General features: G+C 42.7%; 1 protein-coding gene across 2 annotated transcripts in view; it reads right to left on the bottom strand.

Annotated features, from left to right (window-relative positions):
* Window positions 1–513: 513 nt before the first annotated feature.
* TRIQK (triple QxxK/R motif containing) overlaps window positions 514–14302 on the bottom strand; it is a 69540-nt gene continuing 55751 nt past the window's right edge. The window contains exons 4-5 of one of the 2 annotated variants that reach the window (XR_012763407.1): window positions 7143–7334; window positions 5673–5758 (exon numbers count right to left, since the gene is read on the bottom strand). Coding sequence is in view for 1 of the 2 variants with exons in the window: in XM_075415868.1 (XP_075271983.1) it covers window positions 5645–5758 (114 nt within the window). In the remaining variant the exon portion in view is untranslated. Of the gene's footprint in view, window positions 5759–7142; window positions 7335–14302 lie in introns of both variants that reach the window. The other variant, XM_075415868.1, reaches the window with a different exon arrangement.

The raw sequence follows: 14302 nt of genomic DNA, 5'->3' as shown, positions 1-14302 counted from the left end.
TCTTTATCTCCTCCTGGTCTCTTTTTTGCCCTATGAAAAATAAGAAGTTGAGGTAGCTCTGGTTTGCTATCAGAATTAGCTTTTCTTCCACCCTCTTCTTCTTGAGCAGCACGGTGAGATGTGAGGTGGTTGTCTCCTGCAAGAACTGGCCATTTTACTTTGATTTCTTCCACTCTCGTTCCCAGAGGAACTGTGATAGGAGAATGACATCAGTTTGTAACCAAATTCCATACTTGGCTCCTGTGGCTTTGCTCTTTAAAATTCCTACAATCTCTTTGTGAAATGGCAAACTCCCAAAGATCTATAAGCTGCTCAGTTTTTCCAAGGCTCAAAAAATGAAGCTCTTTGTACCTCACATTTATATCTGACCTGAAAAAACACCTTCTAGGGACAATTTGGGCAAGGCACGAACTGTGCTGCAGAGCTGTCAGCTTTTATCTGCTTTTTTAGTGGTTCTGAATAAGACAACAGAATCAAGACTATTGTTTGACTGTTCAAGTATTTATTTGCGGTTTTAGCATGCAAAAACAGTATAACAATTATAGAAGTTAGAAAAAATCTAGCACTGAAAAAAGTATTCATGCAGAATGAGGCTTCTACTTGAACTGTCCTCCACAATCACCAGTTAGTTGATTTGTCCCAATATTTATAGTTCATCACTACAACTGCCAAAACTGGCAACCACCAGGATTGTTGTCTCAATTAGGGACAGTAAACAGATTGTCCCATTTTTTTTTTTAATGAAAAAATCTAAAATGTAATACTTCACAGTTTAACATGTTTATTCATTTAAGTGAGCTAAAAAATAGTGGTGTGACATCTGCTTGAGAGACACTGGTACCTAACATTTTGGCTGTCTCCCCACCCATTTGGTTGTGATTAAGGGGGAATAAAAGGAAGAGTAGAGGATTCTGTCAATTAAATGCATTGATGAACTACAAAAAAAAAAAATCCACTCTTGGAAAAGTGTAGAAATACATCTACAACAGAATGTATCACAGCAAACTAAGAGGATGATGGGGAAAAGTGTTGCAAAATATCTCTGTCGGCTCTTTCAGGGAAAAATATTGTAAGCATAAGATCACAGACAATCTTTGCCAGTTTATTCATCTCATGGATTCATTTCGCAAACTGCAGGCATAATCCACTACAGAATCTTTTAAGAAGCAGTTCCAACGTCACATTTCTGCTGTCTTATTGATGTGCCATATTGTTATTTTCTTAGTCATAAGCACCACCAATTATTATGCTACTGTAAGTAAAACTTGAAATGCAATCAAGATCTGTAGTATCCTGTTTGTTGGCACGCTAACTTGCCTAGTCTGCATTTCAAGTAGAGTTCTTTACTACGAATTGTCCTGAATGCATGTGACCTTCACCAGCTGGCTCAGCTCTGCCTTATAGGCACAATCTTGTATTAGAGCAAAATGAATCATCACTCTACCGGGTGCTGCTAGCAACATTTTCCTCCCTGAAAGGGCAACATTCAAATCTTGGCCCAAAGTCAGCAGATAGGCATCTTCCATGGTAGTAATTTTCATGGCAATGGGACGAGCGATTTTGTAGGGCTTTCACTGTGCCTTCATTTAGTAGGGTTGTTTAAAAATCGTTTGTTTTCAAACACAACTTGTTAGGTCAACTACTCTAGATGACACTGGAACAGATGAGCTTGCTCATGTTGCGTATGTTCGCAGGTGCGTGTTGTGGCATAATCTCACAGTCCATGTGTCTTCCCTGCTACAGCTGGTCTGATGCACGGGAGGAGCTATGGATATAAGGAATCACATGATGTCTATATGATATGCAACAGCGAACTTTAAACAAAGCATTCTTCATGAAAAGTTTAAATATATCTCCAGGGTCCATTAGGGAAATGCTTAACATGCCTCCTAAGCTTCCAGTAAAATATATTTATGGACTGCAGGAAATAGAGTTAAAGCCCTTCCTTGGCAACGTTCACCAGCAGCACTAGTAAAACTACTATGTTGAGGCTTCTGTCCTGAGATGGTCTACATGCTGCTTCTGCTTTTGTAGGATCAAAGCGAAAGGGAAAACTGCTGAGGGAAGATTTACTGAGCAAAATCACTGCTGGAAGATTGGCACGCCTTCCCAGCCAGAGACTCTTCCAGATGGGACATTTGCTCCCACCCACAGTACAAGGACTTGGTACAGGCATCTCTTCCACAGCCTCTGCTGGAAAGAAATTCGGTTTACTCCACAAGCAGAGGGCAACAACAATACCGACATCTACCCCTTCCCCATAGGTGAATATCCTGGAAAAAACCTGCCCCGTTAAGCCAGGGCTGCTGCGTAAACTGTATGATCAGCAATCTTTCTTTGAAACAAGCGTATAAAACTACTACTTTTATAATAAAGTCAGTATGTCTGAAGTTGATGGGAGCTACACAGAACAACTTTGTCTGTAGAAAGAGATCTGCTCTATTGGCATTGGATAGGATGTCAAGGAAAGTTCTTTTTATTGTCTTTAAAGTATTCATAGACTATGCTCAGTTTTAATATGAGATTTGGGGCTAGGACTGCCTAGAATAATCCAGATATTCTAAAGCTAATGAGTATCACTGCTCACATTTGAACATTGTGCTGTTTAGATTGCTTTAATGTCCTTTCAAAAGTATATCTAATTGTATGACACATCCAACATTAATAAAAGCACAAAAATAGTAAAAATACATTTATTATTAAAATAGACACTGAGCAACTGATACAAAGATAGATGGTCCAAAAACCAAGAGGCATTCAATCTCAGACATAATTAAGGGCAAAAAAAGTCATATGTTTGCAAGATTAAAATCAGTTCCTAATTTACAATATCAGGAACGGACAATGTAGTGCTCCAGAAAGCAGAAATAACTTCAGGTCAGATTATGATTTTCCCTTGGAGTAAACCAGCTGTAATTACAGTGAACTCAGGGGAATCATAAATTAGTAAGCTCAGAATCAGACCTCATCGCTAATATTCTTGTGCTTGTGCCTTTTAGAAAATGAAGGATGAATAATTTGATGAAAAGTGGGAGCTTTTAGCTTCAGAAAACTACTGACATAGCCCCATTAGAAATTATTGTACTGATAAGAGAAAAAGTGTATTTGCTGCAATATTTGCCTTGTATTTCTATGTTCCCTGAACAGAATTCTATCCAATTTATTTAAGCAAAAGGAAATTTTCTTGTTACTTGAGAATGTCTTTCATGTAAATGAAAAGGCCTGACCAAGGCGAAGCCAACAGACTAACTGCAAATCATGGCACTTGTGGGCGATATGGACTAATAAGCCACAAATCAGGGAAGCTGCTTCAGTCACACATATATGCGCTTTGGATTTCGTCTATGAGTCATAATTCTGTGAAATGCAATCTTCCTGTTCTGGGAACTTCGTGTTCATAAATTAGACAGTAAGAATAGCTTGCTTTTTCATAACTGATTCAGAAAGCAAGTTACAAGACAATCTGCATGCAGGGGATAACTACACATCATTCTCAGGCCACACATCACCCAGAGAACTACGTGTAGACGTTAAGAAAGCTATTCTTCCCGCATCTGATGGAACACGGAAATCATTCATGCAAAGTAACAGGAGAGGTCTGTAGCTTCTGTGACATGTGGTGTGGCACTGGTGAAAAGAAAGGCACATCACATCCAAGGAGACAGCTTGTGATATGTTTTTCCCTCCACTGAAAGTCGGGCCATGTGTCAGATAATGCTTCACCACAAATGCAACATGTTCCTAAGCGTTCGGTCACGTGTGCGAGTATTAGCGACTGTAAGTCATACGAATGCAGAAATGTTACGATTTTGTGTCTGTAACAGTCATAATTCGAAAATGAGAAATATTTGCACGAATGTGTTTATGCTTCTCTTTCATATTCTTCTCGGAAGACTGTTGTACTCTGAGTTTCTAGAGGAGTTGTTCTGTGTTGCATAAAGGGAATGAGGAGTATGACAGATAAGAAGTGGATCCTTAGAGACTCATGATGTACATGGTCATAGTTACTGTATGGTTTAAAAATTAACTGTACTGATTTAAGTTCCTTAAGTGGTGATAAAGGGACTGTGTCATTTTAAAATAAATATATTTTCCATTATAATATTTGCTATGATTTGTATCCCTTTGTCTTCAAAATCACTGTAAGAAATCTTAGTCATGCATTTCTGGAACAAGTCAGTAAATCTCTCTGTTGCACCTAAACCTAACACTCAGCCCTGAAATTGGTATCAAAGATAAAGCCAAGCTAGTTCACTAACAGAATTTCAGAATTACAGTAACTTTTCTGGAAGTCAGTCTGCCTGCCTAACTCCCTTGCCACATTCAGCACCATTGCTGAAAAAAACATATTTTCTTGGTATCAAAACGAATCCAAACTAGAGAAAGACTGATCACATTTTTAAAAGGATCAAAACCCAACATTTACAACCAGAGCCTCAGCCATGTGCCAAAGCCAAAGCAGAACAGGGTAAAGCCAGAATTTTACAGCTCCCTGCAGCTGCTTTACTCACTGACCTCTTCACGTGGCTTGTGGTTATCAAAGCAATCAGAAACGTCACCTACAGTGTATATTCGGACAGGTACTTTGCAACAACTGAAGGACATCATGGGGCCATGATTCTCCCAATTATTAATACACAAGAAAAAAAAGGTTTCTCAATACTTACAACTGCTCACATTAGTTTGATGATTAAAATGACGGTATAACTGGAAAGTAATTTTTTTACAACATCCCCCTAACAGGTAGAGCAAGTTGATACCACAACCAGCAGCAAGAGTATACTTAAAATACAATTTTGACTTTCTATCAATAATAGAGCAATACACTAATTGAAATCAGCATCGACTGAACTTTCTATTTACACTAGTTCAGACAGCACAGGAGGCAAAGAACTGTGTTTCAGAGGCATATGAGAATGTTAGAGCTTCTGTCATCCAGGTGCCATTTCTGACAGAACACATGCGTGCTGAACAGTTGGCAAAAGAATGAAGAAGATTACTGCAGATATATGGGCACGCAGAATCTGGGACGACATAAAATTAAGTCCATATAGGAGGTGACAGACTGTTTCTAAAAAGGTATTTTTTTTTCCTACAATTTCTTCCATCTTCATGCGTGTGTGTATGCACACATTCACAAGAAAGATTAAAAGGGAGAAAAAGGATGAGGGGGTTTTGACACATTTTAAATAGAAATCAAGAAAAGATTTTTTATTTGGTATTTCTGCTTTCTTTCAGGAAAGGAAAAGGAACCTAGTTTGGCTATTAGGAAGCTTTGATTCCTAAATTTAGTCAAGGCAGACTCTCCTCCTGTGAAGTCAGCATCAATACCCATGATAATTATAGCACCTGTCTTTTGACATCAAAGTTCTCTGTCTGAGGAAAAAAAAAATGTAAACAATAAACTTCATGTATTGTAGTGCTGCTCCTGGCTTTGGCATTAACCAAATGCACTTGCCGGGCATGAGTGTTCTCTTCTTTTGGAGATCTGGAATGTAAAAGTGACTGACGTATTGCAAAACTCTCTTATGAATTTGGACTGCAAAAAATGGCATCATTTACTGTCTCACAGTGACGGGACTGTGTGTTCCTACGAAGTCTTGTTCAAGCTGAAGAAATCTTGATGATAGATTCATCACATCTGCTAGTTTTCATCTGGATCCAGATCAAGGTCAACTTCATTGGAAATGTTAAGATAAAAGAAAGCATAGAAAGCCAACAAAAATACCAGTATAGCTGCAAGGACAAGGGCAACTTCCTGTAGAAAAAAAACCAAAACAAAACCTGTTAGAAGTAGTACCACATTTTCAGTTAAATCAGGAACAAATATTATTTCCATTCTATAACGCACATCAAAATGACATCAGACATACATACTTGCATAAGTCATTGATACTTTAATGGTTTCTTCTTTGTGATTACCATTTCAGAATGTTATAAAATCCATTCGCTAAATAATGATTTTGGTGAGTCTGATATACTGCCAGAAATAGGATATTTGGCTTAAAATCTTTGGTCTGACCTCGAACTAGGAGCTTTGCATCTTTTTGTTATGCTATTCCTTCTTTTTTAAAAGAAAAGACAGAATTCACAAACCACAGTTTTGAACACAAATTTAAGTTATGAATTTACACTGTGAATTTTGATGTTTTCTAGCAATATGTTACTGCTTCTTGCCAACAAATTTGTAATTTTTTAATGAAGCAAACACAGTATGGTGGAAGTCAATGAAAATTGCTACCTCTACCTCCCAACCTCCTGGCGTGCATTACAATATGGAGCTACAAAATCCTTCAGAATTGGACAAAACTTTTTTTCCTTCTCCTCTGCAATAAGGCAAAAAGCACAACAATTTGCATTTGTACTTGCCTCTCTTCCCATAAAATACTGCAACTTGCTGCATCTTCCTTAATTAACATAAAAGAGTCTTCCAAAGTGTACATGATTTCTAGCAGCTTTCGGAAGCAGAAAAATGTTTTTGTACTACACGTCATACTCATTATGTGACTGCCTATCATCGTATCCTGTCTTAGGGCTGGACCCTGTTAAGCTCCAACTTTAGATCTCAGATATAATAAATCATAGTATGATGATCCTCTTTATAATGCTATTTCTTTCAAAGACACAGTATTTCACATTTTTAAGTTTGTATTTTCCTGGAAATGACAGCATACTTCCTATAGTATTCAGTCTCCTTCTGCAAGATAATGAAAGAAGAAATCTAAATTTGAGAAAAATCCTTATGTTCCTTCAGCTCACAGAAAGTGCCACTTCCACCGCTAACAACATGCACTACTTCATTCCTTATCATCACGATGTATTTTTAAAATCATGCACTGAGGTTCTCAAAAGGAACAGGTTAGTCTGCACCCCCCAAAACTGTTTTCTGTCTACAAAAAGAAGCAACAACCTCCCCTCCAAATCTCAGCTTCATGTTAACCTACAAATCATTTGCATCAGAACAATCCAGCTGTATACTTAAAAAGGGGGAAGAAAAACAGTTCAGTGACTTTGCAACAACTAATCTGAATTGGTACAGAAGACGCCACATTAAATCTACTCTGCCAGTGGAAGCAAAAGGAGATGCCTACACTGCAACCAGACAATCAGACACCCTTTGCCGTCCAAGGAGAGAATCTGACCTTCTTTGGTGCAGCATTCATTGTGTCTTCTAGCAGAGGTCAGGTGAATTCTTCTTAAAAATGTCTATTTCTCCCCTTCGACTAGAAGTGGAGTGGAGATGACATCTCTGGTGTGGAGACCTGTACTGCAGGATGCATTCCATCCAGTATCTCTAGATCGGTGGTGGCTTTGTGACCAACTTTGTGTGTCCACTGCCACAAAGGAGTTAAAGCTGCGTTAGCTTCATTTTTTAAAGTCTAGCCCATAATCAGGCATTCTTCTATAGAACAGCATTTCATTTGCATTTACATGAAGGCATTATATAGTTTATCAGAATGTTGGATCAATAATTCAACATATGCCATCTAATAAACTTTGAAATACTACTGCCTAGTTGTCATATGCTCTATAAGGGTCTTTGTTCTATAGAAACCTTTGCTTTACATTTTATACGGATGGTTAATCGAGATGTACTTTAAATTTACTTTACCACATTAAAATTGCTCCTGTAAATTTGCTGAGGCTGTCTGACACAGATTTCAACTACATTTTCCTCTCGGAATTATATCATCCTCTGAACCTCATCCTCCTGATTTCATATGATTTGATTAAAAAAAAGAAAGTACATCTAATTCACTAATATATTAAGGGAAAGTGATTTTTGCTTTGTTGCAGTTGCAACACGTCAGTATCTCACAAAAGGGCATGGCAGCATCAGACAGGTTTCATTTATTTCCTTGTATCCACAGCTGTGCTCCCAGACCCATCTGGCCACACAGCTACTAATCTTAAGAGGATGTAATAAACAAGTGACATACAACTGCAAGCTCCATCTGCTCAGGAGAGTGGACAACAAAACCGTACAATGCAGGCACCATTCACACTTGACACAGAGAGCAAATTCATTCCAGTATTAAAAAGTTTTTCCCCTTCTTTGGACGCCACGGTTGCCACGCTTTCTGCTTTACAGTAGGTTCACCTTTCCCCTCCCTTCTCCCCAGTCTCGCTTACGAAACACTGTGGTAGCACCAGCAAAATTTTGGGGAATGTTTGCATTACAGTTCTGTTTTCTAGGAAGTGGAACTGGGAAAATCTTGATTTTTATTATCAGGCTGCCCAGTAACTGCTTTGATGGGAGCAGTTCTTTAAGTCCTCTGCCAAAGTTTTACACCGGGTAACACTGAGAAAACAACACTACTTTCCTCAGACAGGCATTAGGAACTGGCTGGCTGGATCAGTATTTACTAGCCCTAGGAATGAAAAGCCTTATTAAAATTCCAGGTTTGAGAATTACGCAAGAACCTGTATTTTGAGTTACTGAAGAAGGCAGAGTAACAGACAACTAAAATAAATGGCCTAACAAAGGACAGCTGGCTCTCAGCTAGGGATACACAGTCTCTTAAGAATTGCATCCAGTTTATGAACTTTTACAAACATAAATTTTGCCAGGTAAATAGCATATGAGATGCCACACCACTGTACTGTCTTTGCAACAACAGTATATATTGTCATTTTTAATTTGTTTTATACTTATCAGTCTTTGCTATTTGTAGTTGAAGCCATGCACAGAAATGAAATGTTAAAATACTCCCCGCTTGGCATATATAGCTTCCTTTCTCTTGCATTTTATGGATCATCCCCATCATCCCTCTGCAAAATCCATTTACTCAGAGGATTTCACCATGAATAATTAACCAATACAGAAGAAGTCCTATAGAAATAAACTTAAAATGATCACAGGTCTTTCTCTCCTTTTTTTTCTTTTATAACATGGTACAGAACACTAGGAAATAACAACCCTGCTCTCAAATCCCAACGTACAGTCAAAGAAGCCTTCAAAAGGAAGAGAATTTTCTATTATATTCTCTTATATTTAGAATAATGTCTGTGGAACCCCACTGATTTCAGCTTGCTTAAGTTTTTCAGAAACTTTTCCATAAGGGAAACAAATGTGACTACAGTATAATGTAGACTTAATTCTCCTATCATTTTTTGCCAGCTTTATGTCTCTTATGCCAAAATATTGGATAATGTCCTCAGATTCACCCTGATGGAGCAAGTTGCAGACTTGGGATCTAAACAAGATTAATCCGGAGATGAAAAAATAGGGCTGAGGAAAAAATGTTGACCATAATAAGGCAAATCTGGACACTGGGAATGGCAGAATTATATTTTACACATATAGAGAAATATCACACTTTCAGGAAATTTTGGATTTTTTATATACTTTTTATTGTCCTCCAAACAGAATTGTACCCTTTTTATCTGAAACCAGCTTACAACTAGATGAAAGAGTACCACAAATTGCCGTCTTTGAAATGCTAAACTATCCCTAGCTATTTCTGAAGAGACAAAAAGGAAATTGTGCTGGCCAAGGATACTTGTAGAAATAAAACAAACAGAAATGGACTTGACAATCAAACTTTTTATCCCATGTAATTTCTAACTGGAAGATTTTATCACATTCACTGTGACCATTTTTTAGAGTTTCAACAAAATTGAAACTCTAAAAATTGAAACTCTAAAAATTTGGTGGCAGAACTGAAGGAGGAAGTGGAGAGGCTGAGGAGCATCCAGGAGTGTGAGAGGGAGATCGACTGGTGGAGCAGCACCCTGCCCTCCCTGAGGCAGCGGCAGCAGGAGGCGGCTCCACAGAAAGCAGAGAACCCCCAACCCTCTTGCCACCGAGCAGAAAGAGGGGGCCTAAGAGATGCGGGGGAATGGAAACGGGTCCCTGCTCGGGGGGGCAAGCGAATTTCCCCCCGGCCTCCCTCACCTGCTCAGTTGCCCTTAAGCAACAGGTATGGGGCTCTGGAATGTGAGGGACTGGCCACAGAGGATGTGGGTGAAGGTGAAGCTCCATCCAGGGGGTTGCCTAGAACGAGTCAGACAGCCCCACGTATTACAACTGCCTCAACTAAGAAAAAAAGGAGGGTCATTGTCATAGGTGATTCCCTTCTAAGGGGAACAGAGGGCCCGATCTGCCGACCGGACCCATCCCACAGGGAAGTCTGCTGCCTCCCTGGGGCCCGGGTTAGGGATGTTGCTAAGAAACTCCCTGGTCTGGTGCAGCCCTCTGATTACTGCCCCCTCTTGGTAAGGCAGGTTGGCGGGGACGAGGTAGCAGAAAGAAGTCCCAAGGCCATCAAAAGGGACTTCAGGGCACTGGGGCGACTGGTTGAGGGATCAGGGGCGCAGGTGGTGTTTTCCTCCATCCCATCAGTGGCAGGGGACAGCACTGAAAGGGGCAGGAAAACTCACCTGGTTAACAGGTGGCTCAGGGACTGGTGCCATCGGTCAAATTTTGGCTTTTTTGATCATGGGGAGGTATACACAGCACCGGGCCTGCTGGCAACAAGTGGAGCTCAGCTATCACAAAGGGGGAAAAGAATTCTTGGCCACGAGCTGGCGGGGCTCATTGAGAGGGCTTTAAACTAGGTTCGAAGGGGGAAGGGGATATTGCCCAGCTCACTAGGGATGAGCCTAGGCTTGGAGTGCCAAGGCCAGGGGTGAGATTGACAGCCCAGCTCAAGTGTGTTTACACCAATGCACGTAGTATGGCCAATAAACAGGAGGAGCTGGAAGCCATTATACAGCAGGACGGCTACGACTTGGTCGCCATCACAGAAACGTGGTGGGACAACTCGCATGACTGGCATGCTGTCATGGATGGCTACAGACTCTTTAGGAAAGACAGACCAACAAGGAGAGGTGGGGGAGTTGCTCTATATGTGAGGGAGCAACTGGAATGCATTGAGCTTGGCCTGGGGGCAAGTGAAGAAGGAGTTGAAAGCTTGTGGGTTAGAATTAAGGGACAGGCTCACATGGGTGACATTATGGTGGGTGTATACTACAGGCCACCTGACCAGGAGGAGGAGGTTGATGAAGCCTTCTACAGGCAGCTGCAAGCAGCCTCACAGTCACAGGCTCTGGTTCTCATGGGGGACTTCAACCACCCTGACATCAGCTGGGAAGACCATACAGCTAGGCAGGCGCAATCCAGGAGGTTCCTACAGAGCATCGATGATAACTTTCTGATGCAAGTGGTGGAGGAACCAACAAGGAAAGGCGCGCTGCTGGACCTTGTGTTAACAAACAAGGAGGGACTGGTGGATGACGTGAAGGTTGGAGGTAGACTCGGCTGCAGTGACCATGAAATGGTCGAGTTCAGGATCCTGCGTGGAGGAAGCAGGGCGATAAGCAGGATCAAAACCCTGGACCTCAGGAGGGCTGACTTTGCCCTCTTCAAGGAGCTACTGGGAGGAATCCCGTGGGCCAGGGCTCTCGAAGGCAGGGGGGTCCATGAGTGCTGGTCGCTTTTTAAACAACACTTCTTCCATGCACAGGAGCAATGCATCCCCCTGAGAAAGAAATTTAGCAAAGGAGGCAGGAGACCTGCATGGTTAAACAAGGAGCTTCTAGCGGAGATCAGGCAGAAGAGAAAGGTGCATGGAATGTGGAAAGAGGGACAGGCCACTTGGGAAGAGTACAGAAACGTAGTGAGAGCATGCAGGGATGCGACGAGGAAGGCCAAGGCTCACCTGGAATTGAAGCTGGCAAGGGATGTCAAAAACAACAAGAAGGGCTTCTTCAACTACATCAGCAGCAAAAGGAAGGCTAGGGACAACGTGGGGCCGCTGCTGAATGAGGAAGGTGTCCTGGTGATGGAGGATGCGGAGAAGGCAGAGCTACTGAATGCCTTCTTTGCTTCAGTCTTCAGTGCTAAGACTGGCGCTCAGGAATCCCAGGCCCCGGAGGTAAGAGAAGAAGCCTACAAAGAGAACGACTTTCCCTTGGTCGAGGAGGACTGTGTGAGGGATCGCTTAAGCGATCTGGACGTCCACAAATCCATGGGCCCCGATGGAATGCACCCAGGAGTTCTGAGGGAGCTGGCAGATGTCATTGCTGAGCCACTCTCCATCATCTTTGAGAGGTCCTGGAGGACAGGAGAGGTGCCCGAGGACTGGAGAAAGGCCAATGTCACTCCAATCTTCAAAAAGGGCAAGAAGGAGGACCCAGGGAACTACAGGCCGGTCAGCCTCACCTCCATCCCGGGAAAGGTGATGGAGCAGCTTATCCTGGAGGCCATCATCAAGCAAGTGGAAGAAAAGAAGGTTATCAGGAGTAGTCAGCATGGATTCACCAAGGGGAAATCATGCCTGACCAATCTGATAGCTTTCTACGATGACATGACTGGCTGGGTAGACGAAGGGAGAGCTGTGGATGTTATCTACCTTGACTTCAGCAAGGCTTTCGACACAGTCTCCCATGATATGCTCCTGGGGAAGCTGAGGAAGTGTGGGCTGGATGAGTGGTCGGTGAAGTGGATTGAGAACTGGCTGAATGGCAGAACTCAGAGGGTTGTCATCAGCGGCGCTGAGTCTAGTTGGAGGCTGGTGACAAGTGGTGTCCCTCAGGGGTCAGTACTGGGCCCAGTCTTGTTTAACTTCTTCATCAACGACCTGGATGAAGAGTTAGAATGTACCCTCAGCAAGTTTGCTGACGACACCAAACTGGGAGGTGTGGTAGATACACCAGAAGGCTGTGCTGCCATTCAGCGTGACCTGGATAGGCTGGAAAGCTGGGCAGAGAGGAACCTGATGAGGTTCAACAAGGGCAAGTGCAGGGTCCTGCACCTGGGGAGGAACAACCTCATGCACCAGTACAGGCTTGGGGTGGACCTGCTGGAGAGCAGCTCTGCGGAGAGGGACCTGGGTGTCCTGGTGGACGACAGGTTAACTATGAGCCAGCAGTGTGCCCTGGCTGCCAAGAAAGCCAATGGGATCCTGGGGTGCATCAAGAAGAGTGTGGCCAGCAGGGCAAGGGAGGTTCTCCTTCCCCTCTACACTGCCCTGGTGAGGCCTCATCTGGAGTACTGTGTCCAGTTCTGGGCTCCCCAGTTCAAGAAGGATGAAGAGCTACTGGAGAGAGTCCAGCGGAGGGCTACAAGGATGGTGAGGGGACTGGAGCATCTCCCCTACGAGGAGAGGTTGAGGGAACTGGGCTTGTTCAGCCTGAAGAAGAGAAGGCTGCGAGGGGACCTTATAAATGCCTACAAATATCTGAAGGGTGGGTGTCAGGAGGATGGGGCCAAGCTCTTTTCAGCAGTGCCCAGTGACAGGACAAGGGGCAATGGGCACAAACTGAGGCACAGGAAGTTCCGTCTGAACATGAGGAGGAACTTCTTCCCTCTGAGGGTGACGGAGCACTGGAACAGGCTGCCCAGGGAGGTTGTGGAGTCTCCTTCTCTGGAGATATTCAAGACCCGCCTGGACAAGGTCCTGTGCAGCCTGCTGTAGGTGACCCTGCTTCGGCGGGGGGGTTGGACTAGATGACCCACAGAGGTCCCTTCCAACCCCTACTATTCTGTGATTCTGTGATTCTGTGGTGCCCAGTGACAGGACAAGGGGCAATGGGCACAAACTGAGGCACAGGAAGTTCCGTCTGAACATGAGGAGGAACTTCTTCTCTCTGAGGGTGACGGAGCACTGGAACAGGCTGCCCAGGGAGGTTATGGAGTCTCCTTCTCTGGAGATATTCAAGACCCGCCTGGACAAGGTCCTTTGCAGCCTGCTGTAGGTGACCCTGCTTCGGCGGGGGGGTTGGACTAGATGACCCACAGAGGTCCCTTCCAACCCCTACTATTCTGTGATTCTGTGATTCTGTGAAAATTATATTTAAAGATGGATGTTTACTTCCTTAATGCAGGACATTCTACATCTAATACAAGCAAACAAAAGTAATTTATTAATTTTTATCGGTAGTGTTTATGTTACAAATTTTTTGTTGTAAAGATTTCAGATGGAACAAAGATCATTATTGTCTCAAATAAAGAGAACAAGGTACTATTGCAGGGTCATCTAGAAGGCCTGGCTATACGATCACAAATCAACAGGATTCATTTTAATATAGCTAAACGCAGAACAATATATACAAGTATCACGGATGTAGATAGTACTTACAAAGTGGAGGACCCTGCCTTGGAAAACTGTGACTCTAAAACGTCTTTGGATTTAAGGGGTAACCACTCCCTCAGAGTGATCTCTGGATGTGCAAAGGTGGAGGGATTTCCAGCAGGGAGATGACTGGTATTTATTTGATCATAGAGTAGAATGAGAGGTAGCTTGGTTACAGCATATAACTATATATGCCGTACACCTGTATTTAAGTAAGGTGCTTC

The sequence above is a fragment of the Opisthocomus hoazin genome, chromosome 3 (assembly GCF_030867145.1).
Source record: "Opisthocomus hoazin isolate bOpiHoa1 chromosome 3, bOpiHoa1.hap1, whole genome shotgun sequence".
NCBI classification, from domain to species: domain Eukaryota; kingdom Metazoa; phylum Chordata; class Aves; order Opisthocomiformes; family Opisthocomidae; genus Opisthocomus; species Opisthocomus hoazin.
Note: the sequence above shows the minus strand (reverse complement) of the source record. Positions and strands in the feature narration are given on the sequence as shown.